Source organism: Furipterus horrens, unplaced genomic scaffold (assembly GCF_987537825.1).
Source record: "Furipterus horrens unplaced genomic scaffold, mFurHor1.1.pri manual_scaffold_5, whole genome shotgun sequence".
NCBI lineage: Eukaryota > Metazoa > Chordata > Mammalia > Chiroptera > Furipteridae > Furipterus > Furipterus horrens.
Window position 1 is genome coordinate 11,182,331 of NW_028327175.1, and position 27,840 is coordinate 11,210,170.

Consider the following 27,840-nt stretch of genomic DNA (forward strand, 5'->3'; position numbering starts at 1 on the left):
AATAGAAAAATAACTTTGAGAACCTCAGCAATAAAGGCAAACAGCAGGCAACTTCAGTTCAGCACTCCCTCCAACATTTCAATAGACTGCTTACTACCACCTTTCTAAAACAAAGCAAGGCATTTTAAAAGCTAAAGAACCCATGAGAACATCACTTGATTATACAGTGAGAAAAGGACAGTCTTATCTCCTCAGCTACTCCAGGATTCTAGGAGGACAGTACATTAAAGGGTACTTCATTAGTGTGCATTAGAGCATATGTCAGCTTAACCTGTCATGGAAAACTGCCTCCCAATCCTTCAAATTCTGTATCTCTGGTTTTTGTTTTTTTGTTTTTTTTTTAATTTAGGTTTTATGGTGAATGACCCAGAAATACTGGTTTTCATGAACCTAACTGCAAATCCAAAGGCAACGTGGAAATGTGCAGTTTTCTTTTTCTGTCCCCAGAATGATTGCCTCACATAGACTATCCTACGATTCTTTCCGTTCAGCTCACAATATGAATAGCTTATCATTCTTCCAGTTCATGTCTTATAAAAAACACTGAACAGTTAAATAGAAGAAAGTTAAGGTACCCTATAGATCAAGAGAGTGATTTGCTTACCAGTGATTTTTAAGCTTGTTTCTAAACAGATTTAATCAGAAGGGCACTTGGAAGAGGCGACTCAAATCTGGCTCTTCGGGGACCTTGAAATTACAGGCTCATACTGAAATTTCTTAAGGCCCATGACTAGACCCTAGGAGCAGTGACAGAAGCTTTTTATAGTCATTTAAAAAAAACAACACTTAGTTTTCTCTCTCAAATGCTTCTCTAATATACTTGCAGAAATGAAGGCAAAGGGAAAACCAAGAATAAAAACAGCTGAGTGCTCCAGCAATCGGGCTTCTCCCTAGTTTCCCTGACCCCAAGGAAAAAGGAGACGCGGTCTTGCAGCGAGTGCTTCAAAGAACCCCAGGCTTCTGCAGCGTGAGTCGGCACGGGATGCCCCATATCTCCGGGTAGCTTTTGGTGCCGACATTAGGCCTGGCAATGGCGGTGAAATGGGAACAATTAATCTTGAGGTGAGGAAGGGCTTCTTTTAACAGCTGAAGGGTACTGTCTGGCACGATTCCAAAAACTTGTAGTGTTTTCAGTGTGGGAATTTCTCCAAGTTCACTGGAAAGGAAGAGAGAGACTTTCAGAATGGCAAGGTCTACAGAACTGTTCCATGACAGTCAGGTGACCCAGTTTTGACAACCTGTGTCATGCTCTGTAAAATGCAAACTGAAAACATAAATGGCTATTGATGACTTAAGAAAATCCAACCCAAAGCACAGGCCACCACTCGGGCAACATGGCTTTAGGAAACCAGCCAGTGCGTTTGGCTCAATTTCCAACAACCAGAAAACTCCAGCAGTTACTTGAAATCCCACCACGTTTGCTTCCTTTCTCCATTCTCGATTTATACTGGAGGGTGTTGTGCAGACTAGCAGGCTGGCGATAGTAAATGACCAGGCTTTACCGTGGCATCTGTGGGAAATCACCAAAGGTTACATGCACTTGCAGGACATGGACTCGATCTTAGACTCCTCATCTCAAAAGATGTCAGCAGGGTTGGCAAGTTCTTAATAATGACTAACAGTCCACACGTCCATTACGGGTGATGGAACCTAGGAGTGACTTCACCAAGGTGTGTCTTAGGGGTATGTAGCGGGGTACAGGCGAAGGAAAGGGGTGGTCAGTCACACCTTTGGAAGGGCCAATAGCCAGCTCCCCTCTCCACATAGCACCATTTTTTTTTCCTGTCACCCGTGAGCTGATCTGTCACTCTTAGGGGTTTCACTGAGATAGAACTCTGTCTGCAGTGAAATTCTGGCTCAAAAAAAAAAAACCAAAAAAACGGGAGCTCGTTTACCCAAAGTAAGTACTTTCTGGTAATGATTCTTTCTTCTTAAGCCAGGTCTGTGTGCTTAGAAATTTCATTTCTCTGATCTGTATTTGCTCCAGATTGGGAAAGAGTACAAAGTCTCAGAGAGGGAATATTTGGTTTGGAATTTCAACAAAATCCCACTGCAAATCAATGAACATATCAATGACCTCGAGTTAGAAGCATCTTCTATCTTTTCACATTGCCAGTAGTTACTTCAAAAAATAAACCTGCCTTATAATTGTTACAGAAACAGGGGAGTCCAAAAATCCCCAGAGTTTGCTGCTGGGGGATGGGGAGAAGGAAGCAGCTTTCAGAATGCCTCCACATGCCTGAGGCTGGTGGCCAATGTCTTTCTTATGCAAAATGGCTTTAATGCATTCAAAGCCTCAGGTGGATGGGAGGAGTCTTGAACCAGGGGACGGTATGGAGAAAGCACACAGAGCCTACGTGGGGTTCTGTGAATGGTCAAAACTGTTTGCAACGCCCACTGCGTCAGAGGACTCAGTCAGGGATATATAGGCAGCTGCGGACATTTTAGCGCTCGCTCTGGCTCTGGTGCTCTGGCTCTCTCGCGCGCGCTCTCTCTCTCTCTCTCTCCCCCCCACCCCTCTCTCTCGCTCTCATGCTCGCTCTCGGGCTCTCGCTCTCTCGTGTGCTCCCTCCACGTGGCTTGGTGAAGGGGCCTTCTCCATGTGGAATAAAGAAGCTAAGTTCTCCATGTGGCTTGGAGAAGGGGTCTCCAGGCTGCGTTAAGAGGCTCTCGCCATGCGGTTTTGAGAAGGAAAGGAGATCCGCGCAGTTTGCAGGAAGAAGATAGTTTGCAAGGAGGCTGAGAATCCAGGCGATCCTGCGTTGAGAGCTGGAGGGCACCACAGCACAGAAAGGACCTCCCCAATCAGATTGAATGATTGGCAGCTGCTGGTAAAGCTGAACTGTGTTTGGAAAGTAGGGAAACGGTTTCTCTGACTTTCCTAAAACTAGCCTGGTTTGGAAGGGGGGGAGGCAAGGATATGTGTTTGTGGGTGTTTTAAAGAACATAAGACTTAATAACAGAAATCCGCAAATAACTAAATCTATATAACTGTTAAATAAACAATTCTTTTTCTTTTCACCAAACTCTGGTATTGAGAGTTATAATTTTGGTGGCGGGCAATCGGGCCCCTAACTAAAGAGCCCGTGGGTTTGTTTTCAATTGGAGCAGCCCAGGGGTTCTGTAACATAATGACTGTCGCCTTGCCTCCCATTTTTCTTCCTTCCAGCCCAGTCTGTGTACCCATGTCCAAGGCATCTTCTGAAAGCCTTGCTCAGACTACAGCACTTCCCTGCTCCAGAACCTTTGGTGCGTCCCTATTTATGGAACTCAGACTGTTCAGCTCTTCTTAAGACCCTGCGTACAGAACCTCCTCACCCAGTCTTTCCACCACTCCCCTAAGCGTGTGCATTCTGTGTTCGATAGTGTCTTAAATACCAGAGATATCCAACAGATGTTAGCTAAATACAACACGAAGGGTAAGTTAGAAACTTAAAGTACTGTACTATCCAAATAAAATAAACATGACTGGAGGTCATAAGGGGACAGTAAGACATGGAAGGTACAAGAGACCTAAAAGAAAACCAAAAGGAACAAATCATTCTTAAACTACCCTCTGGAATGTAGGAAGTATAAAGAAAGCGATGGGGGATTCAAGTGTTGGAAACTTAGCCTCAGGTAACAGCTAATGAGCTTCGTAATCAATGTACGTAAGAAGCTACCGTTTCAGGAACTGGAGTCATGACCCACCTTGACTCCAGGTAACCATAAGCAGTCCCACCTTTGTGTCTTAGGAGGACTGCAAGCAATCAAGATGGTATCTGAGCCATTGTGTTCCAGGGTGACCCCTGCCCAGGACCCAAAGAACACCTCCCAGGGCTCAAGGACCACCGCCCAGGACAGAGATGAAATAATGCTGCAGCTTTTATCCGATTAACCTTTACCCTGAATTCCAACCCCCTTACCTACTCTTCTCCTTATAAAAAGGGCCCATTTATAATGGAATTTTAAGTCAGTCTGTTAGGGTGCAAACCCGCTGTCTCCTCAGATGGCCGACCATCTGAATAAAGCGCCCATAGAGATTCAATCCCTGTCTCTGCTCATTGGGTCTGGGAGATGACAGGCAGCATGAGCACTGGCTTTTGGGGTTTCATATTTTGGCGACTCCACGGGAACAGACTTTGGGACTCTCCAGTAAGTCTGGGTATTTGGCGGGGAGTCCCATTGGCTGCCTGGACTGGGGGGCCCCAAGGTGCAGACTTGGGGATTCCTTAGCAGCTGCCAAGTGATTTCACTTGGGGACTTTCCTCCTCCGACTCTCGGCACCTCTCATCTTCATCTTTGATTGATTTTGATTGAATCACTGTGCTTTTTGATTCAGGTTACAATCCCGGGTCACGACTAAGATCGTTAGGTCAAAAGGCATCTTCTAGTTTAAGGTGCCGTCTGGTTTACAGAGCTGTCTGGTTAAAAGGTGCCTTCTGGTTTTTGTGATATTACAAAGCTCTGTCTGGTAGGGTATGGGGACATGCCTCTGTTCCAGGGAGCAGCCCTTTGGGGCAAATTTTGGCGGATAGGTTAACCTATGCTTACCTATGACTAAAAAGAAAATGCTTTTCATTGTAATACTGTTTTGCTTATGTATTGTATTATTTAGATTCAGGGGCGCTGGCTGCTGAATGGGTCTTTAAATTCTGTATTATACTGTAACTAGAATTGTTTTGTCAAATATTGGGGAAGTGGGACAAAATGTCTTACCTAGAAACTTTCATGAGTTTACATAATCAGGATGCAGGATTAAAGGGAAATAAGTTAATGGTCCCGAGAAAAGGGAATTTGCCTGTGACAGACAGCAGCTCAGAGGGAGACCAGGAAGATGTAGGTGTTATGGCTGCTGTGAGCATGGTCACGGTTCCCACAGCCCTCTAGCCCCGAGGGACCTTCCTCCTTACTCGGCTGAGGAAAAGTGAGCCTGAACTGGTCTCACCAACTCAAACCCTTAATGGAACCAAATTCGGTGGAGGAAAAGCTCCTACCAGGGCAGGGCAATACCCTTTGCCAGAACTTCCAGCAGGAGAAGGGCCAGAGAGCATCCTGATGGATATTATTAAGCATATACTCCATTCTGTAAATCAGATCTGCTAAACTGGAAAAACTGCAAAGAACAGAGTATAACCCTTTAGAATGGACAAAGGAGTGGAGCCCCTGAAGGAGCACCTGGCTTCTACAACAGCCTCAGGTCTCCCAAACTTACTAAAGCCCCTCAGTTACACCTTCATGAAAGGCAGGGCATTTACCTTAGGAGTTCTCACCGAAATGCTTCGTGACATTTTGCAACCCATCACTTATTTGTCAAGGAAACTAGATCACACTGTCCAGGGACAGCCAGCCTGCTTCAGAGCTGTGCCCGTGACCTGCAAGCTATTACAGGAAGCTGAAAATCTTCCTTGGGACAGCCTATCCCCAGTCATGCACCCCACCAAGTGTTATATCTGCTGGAGAGAAAGGGAACTTCGTGGCTCCCTGCTGGGAGAGTGGGCAGGTGCAAGACATTCTTCTCCAGCATCACAATGTGTCCCTGAAAACAGTAAGTAAGTTGAATTCCGCCTCCCTTCTCCTGGAACCCGACTTGGCTGGGCTAATACATGACGGTGCTGAGGTAACTGATGAAGTTTATTCTAGCAGAATCGATTTACAGGGCCACCCTCTAGAAGAGGCAGCCTGGACTTGATATGCAGACGGAAGCAGTTGTACGGATGAAGGAAACAAAAGGGCTGGGCACGCAGTTGGGACTCTTGAAGGAGTAGTAGAAGCCAAGGCCTGGCTGCTGGGACCTCTGCTCAGAAACCTGAACTGATTGCATCGACGAGGGCATTGGAATTGTCTCATGAAAGAAAGTGGACCTGTATATTGACTCAAGGTAAGCTTTCCTAACTTTGCAATCACAGGGTTCCATCCGGAAGGAAAAACAACCGTTAACCTGCAATAAAAAGGAGATTAAGCATGCTGCAGAAATTTTAAAATCAGTAGCTGTTCAGGCACCTGTAGAGGTGACAGTTATGCACTGCCCCGGGCATCGGAAAGAGGTCATGACGTGGCTAGAAAAACAATGGGGCTGATCAAGCAGCAAAAGTGGCTGCCAAAGGAACGTTCATAATGCCTTTGGTACCGGTTCTAGACTTGTCACAATTTGACCCTGAGTATCAGCAGACTTAAGAGAAAGCTGAGAGCTGGCATTTTGATGAAGAAGGAGCCGATAGTGGATGAAGAAGGAATAAGAACTGAGTTATACTGCGTCCCGAACATTTAGTAGAGCCAGTCATGAAGCATTTGCATAAGGCCACTCACTGTGTCAGGGACTCATTAACCACGTATATTAACCTGTGGCTCACAAGTCCTGGAATTTCTAAAGCCATAGGAAAAATAATTGCTAGATGTGTTATGTGCCGGAAGGGCAACCCTGAAACAGATCCTCATCAGAACAAAGAAGGGAGATAATACCAAGGGCAGTGCCTGTTTGCGGACTGGCAAATAGGTATTACCCAGATGCCAAGGGTCCAAGGATGGAAATATCTGCTAGATTTCGTTGACACTTTAAGCCTGTCCTACTAGAGCTGAGAAATCCTCAGAGGTAGTGAAAGCCTTACTGAAGGAAATAGTCCCTCGCTTTGGCCTCCCGGGCAGCACACAAAGTGATGATGGACCTGCTTTTGTTTTGGAAATTACATGGAAATGTAGTAAATTTTTCGGAATCAAGTGGAGACTCCATATGGTATGGAGACCTCAGGCTTCTGGGAAGGTAGAGAAGATGAATCACACCTTGAAGGAAAATATAGACAAGCTGTGACAAGACAGTCATTTCCATTGGGATCAACCTTTACCTATGGCCCGGCTCAGGATAAGGGCAGCTCCTTGAAGTGGGACTCAGTTGAGTCCTTATGAAGTTGTGTACAGGCGACTGTTTCAGGCTATGATGGGAGTAGGAGGTATGTGTTGTATATAGATCAAAAAGTGAAGGTAATGAGAATGTACAACATTTAAGCCAGACATTAGCTGTAATTAATGACCTTGCTTGTATCAGAGGCCTCTCCCCTACAGGTTCGCTACATTTCTTTGAGCCTGGAGATAAGTCCTACTCAAGACCTGGAAGACAGGATCTCCAGAAAGCCAACCAGCAGTAAAGTGGACTGGACCTTGGGATGTACTTTTCAACACCCCCACCACGGTGAAGTTGGCAGGAATAAAGCCTTGGATTCATCACACCAGAGTAAAGAAAGCACTGGAGGACAGCGGACCACTGAGCCCTAAGAAGACCTGAAAGTCCTCTTTCAAAAACAATGACTTCCATTCTTTTCATTACTTTTGTTTAACCCCATGCTATGGAGAGCTTGTTCCTTTCAAATGAGATGAAAATATTTGGGTATATTTAGCAAAAATGTTCTAAACATCTCCGAATTTTGTCTTGCAGGAGGAAGTTACATTAAACAAACTTTCACTACATGTGAAACACCTCTAAAGGTGTTTGTACTCCCCTGGAAAGCCTTCGAAATTATACTTTAAGCATATCAGTAAGAAAATAACCTGTTCCGACATTTATAATTGGTAATCTGTGTAACTCTAAAGGGGAACGTTTTCCTGAAAAGTCAGCATTGTAGCCCCGGCTGGAGAGTGTGCACCTTTTGTCAAATGTGCTAACAACTGTTCTGTGCTTTATCATCGCGCGTTGTTGCCTACAATGTACCCCTTATGTGGGTCTGCAGTTATGTGTATTACTAATGCTAACATACGTGTTCAACAACAAAACTGATCTTATAGAAATAAGATAGTTTAAACTAAGAGTGGGGGAATGATGAGGTGCTCAAATGTTGGAAAACCTTAGTTTCAGGTAACAGCTAATAAGCTTAGTAAAAAGCTATTGTTTCAGGAACTGGAGTCATGACCCACCTTGACTCCAGGTAACCATAAGGAGTTCCACCTTCGTGCCTCAGATGGTATCTGAGCCATTGTGCTCCAGGGTGAGGGGACCACCTCCCAGGACACAGAGACCACAGCCTAGGACACAAAGACCACTGCCCAGGACACAAGGACCACAGCCCAGGACACAAGGACCGCCACCCATGACAAAGATGAAAGAATGCTGCAGCTTTTACCAGATTAACTTTTTCCCTGAATCCCAAACCCCTTACCTACACTTTTCTTCTCCTTATAAAAAGGGTCCTTTTATAATGGAATTGAAGACAGTCTGTTAGGGTACAAACCCACTGTCTTCTCAGATGGCCGATCATCTGAATAAAGTGCCCATAAAAGTTCAGTCCCTGTCCCCGCTTACTGGGTCTAGGAGATGCAGGCAGTACGAACACCAGCTTTTCCGGTTTCAAAAGGTCTCAATACACAGATGGTTATACTTTTTGCTTAAGAATGCTACAATCCACCCCAGTCTGAACTCCCTGGTATGCGAAATTTGAGTATAGAAGAACTTTGTAATACCCATGAGAATTTTGGTTCTGAGATGTCCAAATTAGCCAAATTGTAAGTCATTCTGCAGTGGACAGTATTTAAAAGAAGAAACTGTAGGCGGGGTAAGCAGAGATAATAGCAGAAGAGGAAGTGTCCTTGGGGCCCCAGGGACAAACAGCCTTGGTAAGGAAGGACCCTGGACCAGAATCTTAGAAGACACTTGGTGCCTCTGTGAAGGGCCAGCTGTGTAAGAGGAGATCAAGGACGAAGGGCCATTCCCAAGCCGAAAAACCAGTCTTTACACTTTTAAGGAGACAAAACAAACAAACAAAAATCTCCCGTATTTGTATCCCCTACGCATTAATTTTATAAGCATCTCTCTAAAAACATAATGGAAGACACTGAGAAGCAAGCTAAGGAATAGTAAATAGAAATGAGTCGTAGAAGAGCCATTATGTCTAATGTAAGTAGAAAATGACCGGAGGAATGGCCCAGTATCCTTGTTTAGTTTCGGTAAACAGAAGATATTTATAAAGCCTTTCACAGGCTCACTTCTTAGCTCATCTACATGATCCTGTTTTCCTGATAAAATCTTAAACCCCCTCAACCACAAGTTCCCTTACCCCCGGTTTTTAGTTAGCCTTGTCTAATCTCCGGTCAGTTTACTGTCTCCAGCTTGAGTTTCTTACTTGACTGAGAAATACAGAATGATTAGAAGAAAGTTTAGACGTAGGAAATAAGGCCAATTAAGGAGTAAGGGAAGAAATACATGTCCTATGGAAGAAAATCTAGTTTGCCAAGTATTTTAAAGCATTATCATTACAGAAGAAAAACACTCAGATTTTACTTGCCGCTTCCGCGATAAGAAATAAAAGTTCTTCCGCCTACAACAGCTCTCTGGAAATTATTGCTGAGGGTCCCAGAATTCTTACAATGCATTCAAACGCAACAGCTGCCGGAATGACTCAGCTGGAAGGGAGGGCGTCTTTTCTTGAGAAACTTAAGGACAGAGTGCGGGCACACTCATCCTGTGGACTCACAAGGTAAGCCCGTGTGCCTAAAGAAACATACTCTTTACCTTCGAGTTCAAGGACATCATCTTTTTTTTTTCTTTCTGTTATCACCCTGTTCTGGTGGTCTGACTTATAACTAAACTGATGTGTCTGTTTCTCTTATTTCAATATAAGATTTAGATAACAAACAAAAAAACACCACCCTGGGTCTGCGTGTGCAGTTACACCCTGAGTTCCCCAGATGTCCAGGCCATCATCTGTGGCAAGTCCTCTAATATGTCAACCTGCTCACAGTGAAATACAAAATGTTGGCTAATGCATTTCAGCCATCTTGCCATCACCGGGTATTTCAAGCAAAACACGCTGTCTTGGTTTTACTATTTTGCTGGTCTTTCCTAACCAGTCTGTGGTACACTAATACCTATGCTTAAGTTTTAGACATCTGCTATTAATAACAATGGATTTAACACCCTGCCTTCTACTAGCGTTCAAGAACAGAGATACTTACAGTAAAGTTTCAGGTATTATATCGTAGCAGCGACTGAGCGACAGGTGCTGGAGGTAGTTGAGCTGGAAGAATTCTGGAAAGCATTCGTGATTCAGCATGACACTGTCGCTGGAACAGAGTAGAGGGAAAGATTCAGAACCTGCCCATCCGTTCCAGAGGGAGAGGAAAAAAAAAACCAGTCTACTGCTGTGTTCCTTCTCCTCAATATATGAAGATCCTTTCCTCATTCAATGAGTAATCATAATTCCTCACTTCTTTTTTCTAAAATAAATAAGGAAATAAAATACCTTAAGTCTAGGTTGACAAGATTGGGGCATCTTCTAATTAAGGTAGAGAGATCTAGGGGAAAAAAAAAAAGATGGTCACTATTAAGGAACAAGACAAGGATATCTGCTATCAGCACGATCATTTATCACTGTGCTAGAAGGTCAGGACAATGCAATTAATCACACTATTAGAAAGAAAAACATTATCATCTCGGCATATAAGATTTTTCTACCCGAAAAACCCAAGCAAAACCACGGGAATGCTCTTGGAAACAGTCGCTGTGCAAAAGGAGGGGTTAACAACAATCCGCAGCTTCTCCATGTATCCGCAAAAACTGAGGAAACACGCCATTCCCAACAGCAAAAAGCAAGACCAAACACCACCACGTCCAGTCATGTGCCACAGGTTTCAGAGATGGACCACACACACGGCGAAGGGCCCACAGGTTATAAGGGAGGTGAAATTTCCTATCAGGGATGCAGTCATCGTAAATGCCGACGTGAAACGTGCTGCTCACGTGTTTGTGGTGACGCTGTTGCTTGTACGTACGGCTCATACAATTATGTCCAGTATGTAGTACTCGGTGATGATGTGGTTTGTGTATTTACCGTATGACACTTAGGCAGCACTTCAACTCAACGAGGGAGAGAGTAATTATTAAAAAATAATATTGTTATCACGGCCAGAAAAATTTTATTTCTGCAATTTAATATAACCAAATAAATTCCACACATAGTAAAATGTTCTAAGTCCAAAAAATTGGGGTAATTACTCATTGGCTCTTGGGATAGAAAAGGAATTTCTAAACATAAAAACACTGATACAAGGGAACACTGATAATTTACTACAGAAAAATTTAAAAACCCTATTACGTTAAAGCAAAATAAAAACAGAATTAAGGAAGTGTCAGAAAACTAGGAATAAATGTTTGCAACATACATTAAACAGAACTGAAACAGATTCATAGATGCAGAGAGAGAACTGGCGGTTGCTGGAGGGGAGAGGGTTGGGGGAGACTGGGTGAAGGGTGGAGGGACTGGGAAGTACAAATTGGTAGCTCCGAACAGTCACAGGGATGGAAAGTTCAGCATAGGACACACAGTCAATATAATATTATGATAACTGTGTACCGATTGGGGAACTGAAAACATGGGGGGGAACACAGTGTAAGGTGTGTGATTGCCTAACCACTAAGCTGTACACCCGAAACCAACACATAATGAAACAAAACAAACAGAAAACGTAAACGTCTGAGGGTTTTTCCCTTTTCACAGCTATTATCTTCAGCCCCCTAAGCCTTAGACTTGAATTTTCAATGGCCTCCTCAACAACATACTCACTGGGATACATGATAGGCACCTCAAGTTTATGCCTAAAACCAAATACTTGATTTCTCTCCTAGATCTGCTCCTTCCCTAAAGTCTTTCCCATCTCAGTACGTGGGAACTTCACTGATTCGGTGGCTTAGTTCAAAATCCTGGGAATCATATGACTGTTCTTCTCACGTCACTTAGCAAATCTATTCCTAAATCTTGCTTTGTTCGCTTTCAGAATGTGCCCCCAATCTGATCTTTTTTTTTTTTTTTAAATCCTCACCTGAGGACACTTTTCCATTGCTTTTAGAGAAAAGAGGAAGGGAGAAACATCTATGCAAGAGAGAAGCATGGATAGGTAGCCTCCGGTACAGGCCCGGATGAGGGATCACACATGCCTGGACCAGGGATTGTAAGTGCCCAGACCAGGGATTGAACCGACAACCTACGTATGTGCCCCGGCTGGGAATCGAACCCACAACCTTTTGGTTACAGAACGACGTTCCAAGCAACTGAGCCATACTAACCAGGGCCCAAATATGATTAATTTCCTTCTTCTTTTTCTTAAAGGTTTTATTTATTTATTTTTAGAGAGAACGGAAGGGAGGAAGGAAGAAGGAGCAAAACATCGATGTGTGAGAGCGACATCAACCTGTCGCCTCTTGCCTGTTCCCACCTGGACACCTGGCCCACCACCCAGGACGTGTTGTGACCGGTAATCAAACCAGTGACCTTTCAGTTTACGGAATGACACCCAACCAACTGAGCCACACAGCTCAGGGCTCTGATCACTTCTTAGCACCTTCAATGTCACCACTCTCGTCTCCTTCAGCCTTCTCTCATCACAGCACCAGCACGAGACTTAAAATGTGAGTCAGATCATATTCCCTGCTCAACGTACTCTAATGGTTTCCCACCACACTCAGAAAAAGATGTGAACAAGGCTTTTGCCTCGATTTGTAGAGCCCTTGGTGTCTCATCTATCACTGCCTTCCTTAGTCCTTATTACATACTGGCTCCCATAGCAAGGGCTATGCTTGCTGACCCATAGTTCTAGAATGTTCTTCCCTCACTCCCCCACATATCTATGCAGCTTACTCTTTCACTCCTTCAGGTCTCTCCTCAGTGTCCCTTCCACAGAACGCCCCTCTCTTTGATCATTCGATCTAAAAATAGCCCCTTCTGGCTGTAACTCCCTGATTACTCAGCTTCACTTCCTGCCTTACATTTCCACCCTCTCTCCTAACGTCCAGTTCTTTGCTGATTGTCTGGCTTCCCCAGTAGAATGTACGCTCACAAGGTTGACTTCATTTGTTGAGTTCAAGGCTATGGCTCCCAAGTCTGGAACACGGCTTTGTGCGGGCTCAATAAACATCTGTTTAATGAATGACTAAAAAAAAAAAAAGAAGAAAGTGCACAAGACAATTTTGAGTGACTCACTGAGCTGGCCAACCAGCCACCAATAAAATCCACAATCAGATGCAATCTTGTTTTGGCACCACCTAACGAAGAAGGAAGTCGGGGGGATAAGACCGGTCAGTCCCCACCTCTAGCCCTGATCAAAGTGCCGTCCTGCTGCGGTGGGCAGGGACAGTAAGCGGCAGTCACTGCCGAGAGTCCCTTCATTGTACCACACACTGGACATGAACTTGAGCTGGAAGGGACCTTAGAAACCACCTAATCTGATCTGTCATTTTACAGGAGACAATTTCAGTCCAGGTCAAATCCAAGACCAAAAGCCAGGTCCTCCAAGGGCTTCTCTAGCACTTACCTGTTGTCCCAAAGGGGGACAGTGATAAGTGCGTGGGGGTGGCAGTAACAGCCAATAATTACTGTTTTCACTATGAACCAAGAACAGCTGAGCATGCTGCATGTGTGTTAACTCACTTATTCCTTACTATAACTCTAAGAGGGGGATTCTACTATTGGCGCCATTTTCTTGAAGAAGAAACAGAGGAATAGGGAAGTTAAACAACTTGTTTGAGGATACCAGTAAGTGGCAGAGTGAGTCCTTGAACCCAGGCAGCTGGTAGGTACCAGGCCAGGAGCTAACATAAAATCTGTATCTTCTACAAAATAAAATAGTGTGCTATTGGTAGGACACTCACTAAAAAACCTGATTCCCATAGTATAATTAAGAAAAGTAACACTTCAATATTACTCTGCATCTTTGTCGTAACCCTGAATGTGCCCAGCAAGCAGGATTTTATTACCTGTTATTCCTGCCAAAACTCAGTAAACAGGCTAGCTATTTTTCAGAGGAACAAAGAGAGGAGTATTAAGCCAAACTTGAAGTTTGCCTACAGCAGAGTTTTTCAAACTTACACTTGATTCATTTCAGAAAAATTCTCAATCAGGAAAAAGGAGATGCAGATAGGAGAAGGAAATGTAAATGGCACTGCCTTCCCCTTGCTTGGAGATGAACAGGGGTGGGCCAGCGGCAGGATTCCCTGTGCACGGGGTTCCATGTGCACAGGATCCCATGGTCTCGTACACCAAAAAGGTGGTGGGTTCGATCCCCAGTTGGGGCGTGTATGGGAGGCAACCGACCGATGTTTCTTTCTCATATCGATGTTTTTCTCCCTCCCTCTCTCTCTCTCAAATCAATAAACATATCCTCGGGGGAGGGTTTAAGTAATAATAATAATAATAAAAATAAATAAAGAGTGTGAAAGTATAAAGGTTTCTACTTCTAGACGCTGGACTCAAATCTCGATGCCAGCTATTTGCCTTCACTGCGCCCTTTGCTCCACCACCTGGAAAATGGGAAAAATGCAGACACGACACTGAACGAGACGCTGAGGTCAGACGGCCCAGAGGAGATGTGCCGGAAACCAAACCCACCACCGCCAAGGGCCCGGCGGCTGGGCTCCTACCTGCTCTCTGGAGGTTCTTTCGGTAGCCGCTCAGATTCAGCTGGGTGACAGTCTCTGGCACGTGTGCGACCGCCGCTTGCACGTGCTTGTCAGTGAAGTCGGAGCACCAGGAGAGGTTCAGCTCATCCAATCTGCACACCAGAGGGGCAACAAGGAAAGCATGAAGCCATCACCCAGCAGGGAGTTCTCTAGGCAGCACTGCCTCTGGCTGCAAAGCAGACACAGAGCCATGGATTCCTTGCCATGTTATGCAGAGAACCTCTGCTTCTCTGAGCCACTACCTTTGCTCCCCTGCAACTGTCCCCACCCGCTCCCGCCTTGCCCTGGACACACTCCCGGGCTCCAGTTTGCCCCAGAAAGCGGCCAGGGGATCCGAGCCGGGGCCTGAGCGAATGCTGCCCCCTGGTGGACACAAAGGGGAGTGTTCTCCTCCCTTCCTGCCGGCTCCAACCTCATTAACTGGAAGTAGCAATTCCGGCCTCTGTTTTCCTTCTCAACCGTCCAGGTTGTTCGCAAATAGAACTATCATCTGAGATGTTTTAAACAATTGATTCCGGATAAGGAGACACTGACATTGCAAAAACAAAAAACAAAAACAAAAAAAACCCCAAAGCTGTCTCATCTTGTTTGGACTCTCCCTGAGCAAATGAGACATTCAAAGAAAATGTCCTCCCATTAAACCACACACCCCATTCCTGCCATTGCTGAGAAACACAGGGCTTACATTTTATCTCACCGATAATATTCTTATCCAAAGGCAATCGGCTTTTAACAGATCACTAAGGCGACACGGGCCAATGCGGAGATACACACAGAAACCGGGGATATTAAACACACACACGGCACTGTGTGTTCTGTGAACCAGGCCCCCCTCTTAGAAATACCAGTACTCTCTGTCGCCTTTATTTGTATTCTGACATTATTAACACAATATAAAAGGTGTTTTTAATGGAATCACCCAAATTCATGGTGTATACTTCAAATGTACAAAATTTAGTCAAAAACTGTTATGTCTACAGATATGAAAGGGGAAAAAACCTGACTGTATAGTCGGTTGTAAACAGATTTCTTTCAACCATACTGTTGATAAACATATTACTACATTTTCCTTTTTAAAATAGTAATGATGGAGGACTCAAATGTTGGAAAATTTTAGTTTCAGGTAACAGCTAATAAGCTTAGTAATCAATGTATGTAAAAAGCTACTGTTTTAGGAACTGGAGGTATGTATGACCCACCTTGATTCCAGGGAACCATGAGCAGTTCCACTTTTGTGCCTCAGGAGGGCTGTGAGCAACCAAAATGGCATCTGAGCCATTGTGCTCCAGGATGAGGCGACCATCGCCCAGGACGCAGATGAAAGAATGCTGTAGCTTTTATCCCATTAACTTTTCCCCTAAATTCCAAACCCCTGACCTACACTTTCCTTCTCCTTATAAAAATGGTCCATTTATAATGGAATTGAAGACAGTCTGTTAGGGTACAAACCCACTGTCTTCTCAGATGGCTAACCACGTGAATAAAGCGCCCATAAAGATTCAGTCCCTGTCTCTGTTTATTGGGTCTGGTAGATGCAGGCAGCATGAACACTGGCTTTTCTGATTTCAGTAATAATGAAAAAAGGGATCACTACACAACCATCCTTTGCAATCTTCTTGGATTTGGCTCTTGAGTTTGGACAGAAAGTTCAGAGGGCAAAGGATATTGTATTATCCAAATCAAGAGCTTGGAATTAGGAATAGCTGAAAAATGTCCCCAGTTCTATTCAGATGTAAGTGATAATTGTACAGTTGCAACAACAGCTCTATAATCAAGCCTCAAATCTCTCCTACCTGGAACAGCTAGTCAGCAAAGTCTTCAGGGCAGATTCCGAGAATCCAGAACACCCAGAAAGGTTCAGTCGTACCAAATTGGAGTTCTGAGCGAGATTACTGGGAAGAGAGAAAAAGGTCGAGAGAGTGACAGTAAGGGACTCTCATTCCATCAACAAGCACCCTGAGGAAAGCAGGCTAGAGAGGCAGTGAAGCAATGGCAGGCTTCCGAGTCAGAAGGGAGTTTAAATTCCCGTCTCACGGAGGAGATCTGCTGTTGGCTGGTTGCCGCTAAGTCACTCACTCGACAATGGGATCCGAAAGCTGTAGGCCTTCCAGGCTTAGGTTCTGCAGCTTTGAGCACGGAGACAGGAGGCTGTGCAGGATCGACACATCGATGACCGAGTTCGACAGGTTCATGTGCTGCACACGGAAAGAACTGGATCCGGAAGAGAAAAAGAGAGGGTCTGCAAGGTGGGCCCCCCCAACACACTCGTCCATCCAGGTCCAATCCGACCCCACCTCCTCCCCAAATCAGCAGCCAATCACCGATCAGACAATAAATCCACATTTCAAGTAGTCCCTATAATTTTTGCCATAGAACAAACTGCCCCTAACGAATGTCCATCCTCATTCATTTTAAAACTCAAAAGGATGTTTGCCAAGTCAAGATGTCGCTGCCAATACAGTCCCTCTTAGAAGTTAATCAGTGGGCGTGGTGAGAATGCAGAGGGATGTGGGTGACAAGCTTGTGCCTCTGAGGACTTCTGATGAGGATGGGGGGCGGCCAGCAGCGGCGTTCTACTCACACAGGGAAGATAATGGAAGAGCAGGCAAGCTGCAAAGGAGGCCTGAGTTTATGTTAGATATGCCGATCTTGAGGGACCTGGAGGAAATGCGGGTGTGGCAGTGTCTGGGTCACAGGGAATGGGAGTGTGTTTGAGGGAAAGAGCTGAGCTACAGATGAGGACTGGATGGTCCCGGCATACAGGTGGGTGCCCAGAAACGCAGCTTATCCAAGGACAGCGTGAGGGTCGACGAAGAAGGCAGCTAGGGACAGACCCTGGAGTGAATAAGGACATGTGAGGGAGATGAGAAGAACCAGCCACGGCAGAAAAGACAGAAACCAGTTAGACAGGAGAGCCACCCTTGGCCACAGAGAGAAGGAGAGAAACACTCAAATCAGGATGCACACCTAGTCCTTCCCTCTTCTGTCTGTAGCTTATTCTTCTGTTCAGTAACTAGTGATTCTAGTCAAGTATTGCGTGAGAAAGCACTAAGCCCTGTTATAAAACCATCAGTAACAGGGAAATAACTTTTCAAACTATTCTACAAAACGAAGAAAAAGAGGTGGCAAAGTTGTCCGTGACAGGGTCGTCAGAAAGCCAGAGCTTCCAAACTGAAGACTCCTCACGGCCCGTCTGCTGAGGACCCCGCTGCACAAGCTGACGTGCCCCTCTGACCCGGGAGGAGCCCCATAGTAACCCTCAGTTACACGGGAGGGGTGTCACTGAGACCAAGGGACCATGTAGCAAAAGATGCAGTTCCTACCACCTACTGCACAGACACCCTGCCTGTCACAGGCTGTATCAGGCTGGGCAAAGGGGAAAAACGTTTGGATCTGTTTTCCACACCAAGATTTAGAAATAGTCTTTTCCCAGAATTTTTCTTTTTTACCTGAAATGTTCTAGTAATGGCTGTTGGCTCACAAATGATCGTGGGCAGCAGAAGGCGACCACCCCTCGAGACAGCAGCCGCCCAATCACATCTGGGTCCAGGTTTTTACCTGTGAGGTCTAAGGTCTGCCAGAGAGACTCGTCAAATCTGGAAAAGAGGGGGAGGTCGATTCAGTGAGTCGGAGGGCTGGACATGATGGCTCTCGACACCGTTACTCACAAGGTGGACACGGCCACAGAATCTCCTGGAAGCAAATTCTGAAGAAACCTTTGTTTCTCAGTTGACCATAAATCAGCTGGGATACGTTGAAGACACTGTTGACTATTTCATGGTTCTATCATGGATAAGCTTCCATGTTCCCCTTTGTACAGATTTCTAATTTAGGTGGTTTAATGCCGTCACTAGCCATGCAAGGATCTGGACTCAGAGAATAAAATTCCAGCATTCAATCCAATTTGATCACTTTAAAAATGATTGCTCAAATAGCTTAACGGAATACTGACGAGGTGAGTAGGTTCAAAATGGCACCAATGATTCCACTTGCCATTTCTGCTGAGCATAAATAGGTTACTATGATAACCCTAAATAACATGCAAATATAACTAAAAGAAAAAAAGTCAGCGCTATTTTATTATAAGATATGACTCTTGGACATCTTGTAGGAAAAAGAAGTTACGGTTCAACTCTGTTTTATAATACACCCTTTAAGCTTGAATACACACACACACATACATAGAACTATATGTACCTCTATGAACTAATGTAATGTGGAAGGAAAAGAAGAAAATATTACTTTGATTTTGGATAGTGTTTCTAAAGCAAAAAGGAGGTACCAATACTGAATACGCAAGAAGGGAGCTTTAATAGCCACGGATTAAGTCAATTTAACAAAAAAGAAAACAGAGACCTAGCACATGAGGGAACATTTTAAATGCCCACCATAAGTTTATTTATTTATTTTTACCATGGGGTGAAATAGGCAGACCACTGGGGAGGGCTCTGACGTAATTCTGCGTGAAGAAACCATCCATGTGTTATCTGACCTCTCTCTGAAGAAGGCGCGGCTGCAGTGCCACGCACTCGACAGGAGCTTACTAATAAGCGTCCGTTATTACTTTTATGACGACTGAGATAAAGAGTAACAGACTCTGCATGACAGGACAGCTGGCGGAGAAAGAAATTAGGACGAAGTCACTCGGTGGAAGGAGGGAAACGAGGTACCGACGGTGTCTCCTGGCCAGGCAGGAGCTCCTAGCGTCGCCCAGAGTCCCTGAGACGTGGAAGGCGAGCAGGGTAGACGGCCAGGGGCTGGCGGGGATGAGAATCCATGGAGATGGAAAATCGTTCAAACCGAAAACACAGAGTCTTTTCACCACTTCTGGCCTGTTACCGCCTTCCCAGCTCACCAAGACTTTCCATGCGCAGCTCGCTGTCCACACCTGAAAGGTGTCCCCCAAACCAACAAAACACCAACATTGGTGGGCGGCCACGTGCTGAACGCTTGCAGAGCCGGGCGCTGCCCTGCGGCTCCCCTGCACGGCGTCCTCACCACTGTCCTGTACTGAAGGCACCATTATTCCCGTTCTATCGATGGTGGTGGATATGAGGTTCAGAAATGTCAGTATGCCAAGCACCTCACTAGGGTCACACGAGCCATAGTGGCAGGGGCTGGCTTCACACTCGTTCTAACGCCAGGGACCACGTCCTCGCCCCCTGCGCTCACGGCCCAGCGCCCTCAGGGTGAGGACCTGCTGTGCAGCCTCTGTAACTCCCTCCACCGATGAGGCCCGATAAACGTGTGCTAAACCGAACCCCGGGAAAAGAGGTTCCCGGAAACGGGCGAGGTTTCATCTCCAGGAGACTTCCCCCCTTTCACGGTGGAATAAGACACTGAATAAGTAAGGGAAATATGAAGATACTCAGTTTGTTTTGTGCTACTATATTCTTCATCAGGCCCAAATGAATAAATAAGTCACCCTCCTGTCCCCCTCCTCCCCATGTGCCAAATGGGGTGAAGAATACTTACGCTAGGTGGTACCACCGCTTGCAAACGCTGGATACTCTGAGGAGGTCAGGGAGGCGCAGATGGGAGAAGATGCCCAGGAGAAGCTCATCTGGAAGGGAGTCCCACGAAACACCTTCGAGGAAAAAAAAACACCATGTTTCCCCGTCACCGTCAAGTCTCCTGACTCTTTTCATGCACGTAAAGGAGATACATACTTAGCCTGAAACACGACTTTAACGCTAATCACATTACTCGGCCTCACAACTCTTTTTCTGTTCACCCGCTGTGCAGGGACCTGAAGGAAGCACCAAGTTTTCTTGGCAAAGAAAAGGGAAAACCACGAATCCTTTCCACAACACGCTTCCTCCAGTGCCCACTGGCCGCCTTTGGCAAAGACGAGACCCATGGGGCAAGTCGGCACGCCTCTCGGATGTCACACAAAGTCTACCACGTCGCCATGCTTCCGGGCCTAAGGATTACGTGGAGCGTTTACCCAGTAGCGACCTTGTGTAAAAGGCCCACGAACCTCCCTCCCCTTCTTTCAGGTTTACAGAAAGCACTCAGACGTCAATTTCACCTAAAAGTGTAATATCAGTGTTCTCTCCTATTAACCAGCAAGTAAGTATGTACTGAGCTGGGGTCGTTTTCAGGGAGAAAGCAGTACACAAGGCAGGCAAGGTACTTTACCCTCCAGGAATTTAACATGTTTGTGGGAGGAAACAGACAATCACACATAAAAAAGTAGTAAATTACATGATATGTGAAAACTGATGAGTGTTATGCAGAAAAATTAAGCAGGGTAAAGGAGAGGACGGGGAGCCCGGGGTGGGTGGCCAGGGAAGGCCTCACAGCGATGGTGGTCACTGAGCGGGGGCTTGAACAAAGGGAGGGAGTCAGCCCTGTGAGTCTGGGGTGTGGTCCAGGTGCCAGGAACAGCATGTCTATCGTGAGGAACAGCAAGGAGTAGAGTGCAGAAAAAGTGTGGGGAAAAGGGGGGTAAAAGGTGAGGTCATGCAGGGCTTTCTAAGTCATGATGAGGTCTTTGACTTTGACTCTGAATGTGCCGGGGGGCCCCCAGAGAGTTCTGTGCATAAAAGTGACAAAATCACAACCTAAGTTTTACAAAAGCCACTCCAGCTGCTGTGTTCAGAAAAAAATAGAGGGAGAAAGGGTAGCTACAGGAAGACCAGTTTTCTTAGTCTTGTAAAATCAATCTCTAAATAGCTATCCAACAGGCAGTATAAACACTTCCATGTGCATGTAGTGACTGAGCAGGATGATGTGACAATGGCCGAGGTGAAACACTAAGTTGTCAGATTAGTTCAATAATTTGCCTTTCCAATCTCTTCCCACCTTCCTTTGATCTATCCCAATTCTACAGCTATCTTCTCCCCTCTGTGATGGTTAATTTTATGTGTCAACTTGACTGGGTGTGGGGATGTCCAGACAGCTGGTGAAACACCATTACTGGGTGTTCTGGGCATGTGTGTGAGGGTGTTTCAGGATGAGATCAACGTATGAATCCGTAGACCTGAGAGAAGCAGACTGCCTTCTGCAATGTGGGCAGGTCTCCCCCAGTCTAGGGCCTCATGAGAACAAAAGGCTGATTAAGGGAGAACTGGCTCTCTCTCTTCGGGGCCTGGGTCTCCTCCTGCCTGCAGACTCTGGACTGGAACCTACGCCTTGGGCTGCCCTGGTTCTCAGGCCGCTGGACTGCAGATCTCAGGTGGAACTTGCCAGCCTCCATAATTCCTAACTGCGAGAGACGTTCCTTCTAATAAATCTCCACCTGTCTGCTACTTCTTCTGTGTCTCTGGAGAAGCCTAATACATCCCCCTCCGCCCTGCCATTTAAAAGGGGTATTTATGAACAGGTACGCTGACTGCAGCAGGCTCTGTAAGGACAGGCGGGAGAGAGGGACCCGCAGAGCAGGTGCTGCCTCTGGGCAGTACTGCTGGGCTATCTTCTTGATCTTTCTCAAACAATGGCGCCATTCCCTCAATTAGAACCCTCCACTGGTGGCCCCAAATATTTAGCCTAAAGTCTATGCTGATTAGCATGAACTTCAAAGCTTTCATGTCAGGCCCCAACACATTCTTCTAGGATCATTATCTAGACCCATGTTCCAGCCGTTTATAGAGTTCTTCTGTAATTCGCAGAATGGCTCATTCTGTGTTACACCGTGTGCCTCTGTACATGTGGTGCCCACCCCTAACAGTTACTAATTTAAAATCAAGTTGCTTTTAAAGCCCCCACTCCTACGGAAGGCCTCTGCGACAGCACCCAAACCAGGCCACCTTTCTACAATTTATTACTGCCTTACTCATCTCTCTAGTCTCTCACTGGACCACAAACCTTTGAGAACAAGAACTCATTAAAGCAAAACAAAAAAATCTTTGTGTTTCCAAGAACAAGCACACTGTCTGAGACACCCACCCATTCGTGTATTTATTAAACATGGTGACGGACAGGTTTCTCTCACGTTGTTCTTCTATTAATGCTTCTAAACTCCCCGACCCCTGCTGTCTCTTGTATCTGTAGATGAGGTTCTAGCATTTGATGTGGCAAAAAATTACATACTTAGCTATTTCGCATCTCCTGCTGAGATTTTACTACGATCTGCAGAGAATATCCTGGCCCCAGGCACTTGACCCCCGCCCCCAACTGCTGTGGGAGCTCCTGCAAGGGGCAGGAAATTGGGACTGGAGTTCAGCTACACTGTTGCCAAACCGGGAACCTTGGGCAGGTTACGTAATCCCTCGGGGTTTGGTGTCTTCATCTGTCGGAATGGGGATGGAGAGACTACCTTGCCAAGCTGTTCACTGTGAAAATTAATATGTGGGAGAAGACTGAGCAGCAGGGAGTCTAACTCTCCTTTCTCTCTCTTGTCTGGATTGCTTTCCTTTCCCCATTGAATCTGCACGTTTTCTTGTTGTGACCTCTTCTCTCCAATGCTCTGAGGTGAAAAGGGGGTGCGATGTGATTTACCGAGACCCCCAAACCAGCCTCTGTCTAGGTGTGGGATGCCCAGAGGCAGGTCTTGAGGATCTGAATTCAAGTAGTTTATTAGGGAGATGATCTCGGAAGCCAGGGAAGGAATCGGGAGAGATCTGGAAGGGAAGGAGGCCAACTTGGGGTATGTTAATACGGAGGTTACTGTGATGGGCAACTGGGGTTCAAATCTGCTGGGGACTGCAGGAGACCACCCCAGAGCTGTCCCAGCTGAGGGCATGACAGTCACTGGTTGGGGGCTTCTAGGAGGGAGGCAGGAACGTAAGCCCCTCAGCATGTCTGCTCAGAGCAAGTGCTCAGAGTCAAATCTGTGTGCAGAAAAAAGCTTTTGGAATGGTAACCTCTAAGGGCCTATGGGTGGGGCACTGAAGTATCCTTTAAAGATGGGTGTGAGGAGAGAAAGCCAGTCTTGCTGTGAAGTACACGGCAAGAGAAATGAATAAACTTGGCACTTCCGATTTTATTAGGAAGCCATAAGAAATCAGGAACAACATAAAGACAGGTAATTAAAATGCTCGGTGGTAAAATTTGGGCGTAGCAATGAACGCAGAGGTTTGCAGAAAAGAGCAAAGCTGGGCAACAAGGCCACGCAGGTAAGAGAAGTCTAGAACCAAGAGGGCTTCGCGTGGCCACCTCCACCTTCACTGCTAACCCCCACCCACCCTTCAGGCCCCAGCTGAAATGGCACCCCTTTGGAGCGGCATTCCCAGCTCACCACCACAGGCCCTGTGCCCGGATTTGCAATTGCTCAGTTAATGCTTTGCCCGGCCCTCTTTATAGGCGTTCGCTAAACCTTGGCTAAATGCATTGTACCTTTTACCCTGCCCTCATGCAAACTGTGAATGAGCCCAATCGGTACCCTCTGTTCACCAGTTAACTACTACAGACCAGTGCCTATAGGACAGAGCCTGGCAACGAAGATTAGGAAGAGCTCCAGTGATCCTTCCCAAAGAGATGACTCATAGAAGAATGCTGGCTCTATTTTATACGACGACAACACTGAGGCCTATTCAAACCGGTTTCCTCATTTGTAAAATGACAAGGTTGGCCTATGGCTCCACTTCAAGAAGCATTCCTGGGTGCCTAATTAACACTCCAGTGCTGGGAGCGGGATGTGAGCCACAGTCCCTGCCCAGCGGCCTCACTGGGAGATGAACAAATAAACAAATACATTACCTAACATTTAAAACTGCCCGGGAAGCCCTAGAAGTCAGCCTCATGCACGCACGAGAGCACAGTGACGCTGATCTCTGCAGCGGCCCCGTGTGCTGAGTGGTGTTAACTCATTTTAGAGAGGAGGAAACGTGTCTCAGTGAGGCTGAAGAACCTCACCGAGGGGACAGCACTATGAGGTGGCAGAGCCAAAGGTCAAATGTGGCTCTGTCCTGTCTGTTCCAAACTCCAGGCCCCAAAGGGAAGGCGTCAAGCCACAAGAGGTGGGTGTTGGAAGGCTGGCCAGGTGGCAACACAGTACCTGCCAAGAGCGGCAAGGCCCTGTCGGCATTTGGGGGGACGAGGCTGAAGACAACTCAGGGCACAAAGGAAATGTCCTCTATCAGAACACGAATAGCTGCTGAGGTGGGGGATGGGGCCTCGGGGGGGAAGAGGCAACTATGACAAAAATGACAAAGTCACACAACGAGCTGGTGGCACAGTGGGAATTCAGACCCAGGTGTCGCTCCAACTCATGCCGTCTTTCTATCCTAGGATGCGCCAAGATGCGCGCTCTCCCTGTTCTGAGTACTTGATGGTCCACAAGTGTAGGAAAGAAGGGAATTAATTAAACCTGACTTTCTATGGAAAAAAAGACACCAGCCAGGGCTGGGAGGGAGAGGCGGAGGGGAGGGAGCATAAAACGGAGATACCGAAAGCGACCATGGGCATGGCTACCAGATGCAAGGAGCCGTGGCCGAGAGAGTGCACAAGCAGCCAAGTGCCCAGGGCCCACCCAAGCAGGTGGGGCGGACGTCTGTCTTCATAGAGCTGCTCTAACGGCTGGTATCCAGGCCTATATGCTTAATCTAATTTTACTCGCCATATTTAGTTCTCAAAACGCCAGCCATCTGTTTCCTGGATTCCTGACTGCACTGCGGCTTGGTCGGTTTGCCCAGGGCGGATGAGAAAGTCCAGAACAGGTCTTTCCTGCACTGGCCTCTTCTGAACCCCCCAGGGCTGCATCCCGGCCCTGCACAGCAAGAGAAATAATCACTCAGCCCAAGGCCTCCAGTCTCCAACAGCATGGAAGCAGCTGGCCAGGTTTACAAACCTGCTAGTCATCACCCACGGTCACCACCATTTCCACTTATTCCAGAGGTGCCAATCCAGTTGCCCACACCTGTGGCCTCATTGAAGAGTTTTCTCTGTGTTAGATCTTTGCAGGATAAGAAACTCCTCTCACTTGACACATTTCTTTCTTGGAACATCACCTATACTCAGTCAACTTAAAGCACCGAAGTCATATTCATCATAAACAAAACCCCGACTTTTAAAATTGCATCTCTCTTTAAGCAGATATATCATACCCGAAGGCAGGCTCCACTGCTCAGACCTACTGTTTATTTGTGTACAGTATTCCCCCACTTATTGCAGGTATTACATTCTACACCCCCCCGCGATAGGTAAAAATCCGTGAAGTAGGAACCTTACATTTATTTTAGTATTTGTATATATTTTAAGGCTTTATAAACTCTTCCCACACACTTATAAACCATTCCCAGCCCCTTATTAACCTTTTCCACACTTTTATAAACGCTACTTATGTTCTTAAACATATTCTACACTCTTAAAGATACGTCACTTTAACAACATACATATATAGTACCGCAAAATCCTGCGATATAGCGAAAAATCCGCGATAAATAATTAAATATAATATTTTTTAAAAAACCCCGATACAGTGAGGCTGCGGTAAGGGAACCGCGATATAGAGAGGGACAACTGTATCTGTAAGGGTGGGAGCTCACTGCACTTGCTTTTGCTACTCATTGTAAGGAAATAGTAAAAACCCACGCTTCCTCTCTGGGGAGCTACAAACAGATTCTGCCATCTGAGAAGAGTTTTCCTCCCTCTTCCCACAAATCACAAAGAGAATATGCTAGATCATGCTAGCTCTCAGTTTTTCATTCTTTGGGGCTTTTGAGGGGGGAGAGGAGTGGGTAGGAAAACTGAGAAAAAGCCAAACAAAACCAGGGGTCTTCAATGAGCCCTTCCGCCCCCACAACCTTAGATTTCTGGGAGACTTGCTCACCTCTGGAGCATAGGAAGGCCAACCATGGAAACCATGGAAATTGGGACTGGAAAGTAAGGTACAGAATACAGGTTCTATGAGAGTCAGGTCTTTCACTGGCTGTGTTCACTGCTGTATTCTTAATCACTTAACTGTGCTCAGTAAGTCTTTGCTGAACCCGTGAATGGAAGCTCCAGGGCAAACAAAGTACCTGGGAGAGTCCTAAAGGCTCTCACAGAGCTGAGTTTTAAGAGCTGCAGGCTGAGATTCACTGTTGAGTCACAAAATCAGTCTAGTGTGACCAGCACTGTGTTTGAAAGAATGGAATGGAACAGAATAGGAAATACCTTAGTAAAGGGAATATATTTTTGTGAAATTTGTTTCAGATACACACCCAGAATTGCAATGTAAAATATATTTCTTATCGGCCAAAATAAATAAATAAATAAAAAGGGAAGAATCCTCTTTGCCTGGGGCTGTTAAAGCACATTCCCAGGTTCAAGGCAGGACTTTTTGGATCTCAGGAATTTTGCACTTTGAACAAGTTCTTTGGGGGATATCAGCATACAGTACTCTAAACGCTGGAGTCTCCAGGCTGGGAACCAGTGTGGGGTCTGGAATTTCAAGCAGTTTAGTAGCCATGAAAGAGCTGATCAACAAATTACTTCAACAGTGTTTTTATGGCTATCCTCTGTTTGGAGGGGGAAGCGGGGACAATCGGACCAGGACAGGCACTCAGTGCCGACAAATAAAATGCAGTTGTCCTCTTTCTTCCTATTAATGGCCATTTCTTCCCAACTCCTTCCACATACTCACCCGAAGGGCCAATCAGACCTGTCCTGGTACGGGGTGGTCACAGAGTTTTTATCTTCCAAAGTAGACAGATAAAGAGGACTTAGCTGCCAGATGTGAGCCTGGCTTAGGGCCCACAGGGAGAGGCTGCTGAATGAAGAACCAAGAAAAATTCACAGTCCAAGACCACTGCCATCAGATCTCTATAGAAAGCAGGTGTGGCCTGTTCTGTCCCAGTCCTGGCAGAGCTGTGAGCCACCTGTCCTGACAACTGCACACAAAACTCCCTGGAATGATGGTCTAGTGCCTGGGCGGCCCACTGGGGATCCTCCACACCAGCTGTCCCCCCTCCTGCATCACTGACTGCACCTCTCCACCCGCTCCCACACCAACGAAGTAGTCCATTCTGTGTGTGATTCCACATGCGTACAGTGTACATCACTACTTCCCTTCCTGCCTCTCCCTTCACACTTCAGACATCTATATCTGAGGTCAAATTCAACAATCCAGTCCTCCTCTGGCCTCCTACACCAGGGGCGGTCAGCGGCCACCTTCCTCTTACAGTGAAGTCTTTGCTTCTGGGCTTGACTTGCAATTGCCTAGAGGCCAGTAACTGTCCCTTAGCCTTGTTCTGTTCCCACAGTGCCTTGCTTAAAAAATGTCTTTTTAATTGACATCTGTGTGTGTGAATGTGGAAGCACACATGGCAGTCACACTGTGTCAAAAGCTATCGGCACTGATCATTTATCATGAAGTGCCTTTTAGCACGAAGTGTCTTTCACCACATTGGGGTGGTCACGTGCCAGATTGCTGGTGCCGCATTCCACACACTACACAGGGCAATGACGTGAAATTCTGATGTTAAATTCTGACGAAAAAAATCTCTTACACTAACAGGGTCAGGCTAACAGTATTAAAGACAAAAGAAAAAATGAAGTAACCT

General features: G+C 46.1%; 1 protein-coding gene across 1 annotated transcript in view; it reads right to left on the reverse strand.

Moving 5' to 3' along the window:
- Positions 1–323: 323 nt before the first annotated feature.
- Positions 324–27,840, reverse strand: part of SKP2 (S-phase kinase associated protein 2) — a 30,164-nt gene continuing 2,647 nt past the window's right edge. The window contains exons 3-10 of the mRNA XM_090276172.1: positions 19,889–20,000; positions 17,863–18,009; positions 16,490–16,624; positions 16,207–16,305; positions 14,375–14,505; positions 10,206–10,257; positions 9,919–10,026; positions 324–1,156 (exon numbers count right to left, since the gene is read on the reverse strand). Coding sequence (XP_090132298.1) covers positions 943–1,156; positions 9,919–10,026; positions 10,206–10,257; positions 14,375–14,505; positions 16,207–16,305; positions 16,490–16,624; positions 17,863–18,009; positions 19,889–20,000 — 998 coding nt within the window. The 3' untranslated portion in view covers positions 324–942. The remainder of the gene's footprint in view (positions 1,157–9,918; positions 10,027–10,205; positions 10,258–14,374; positions 14,506–16,206; positions 16,306–16,489; positions 16,625–17,862; positions 18,010–19,888; positions 20,001–27,840) is intronic.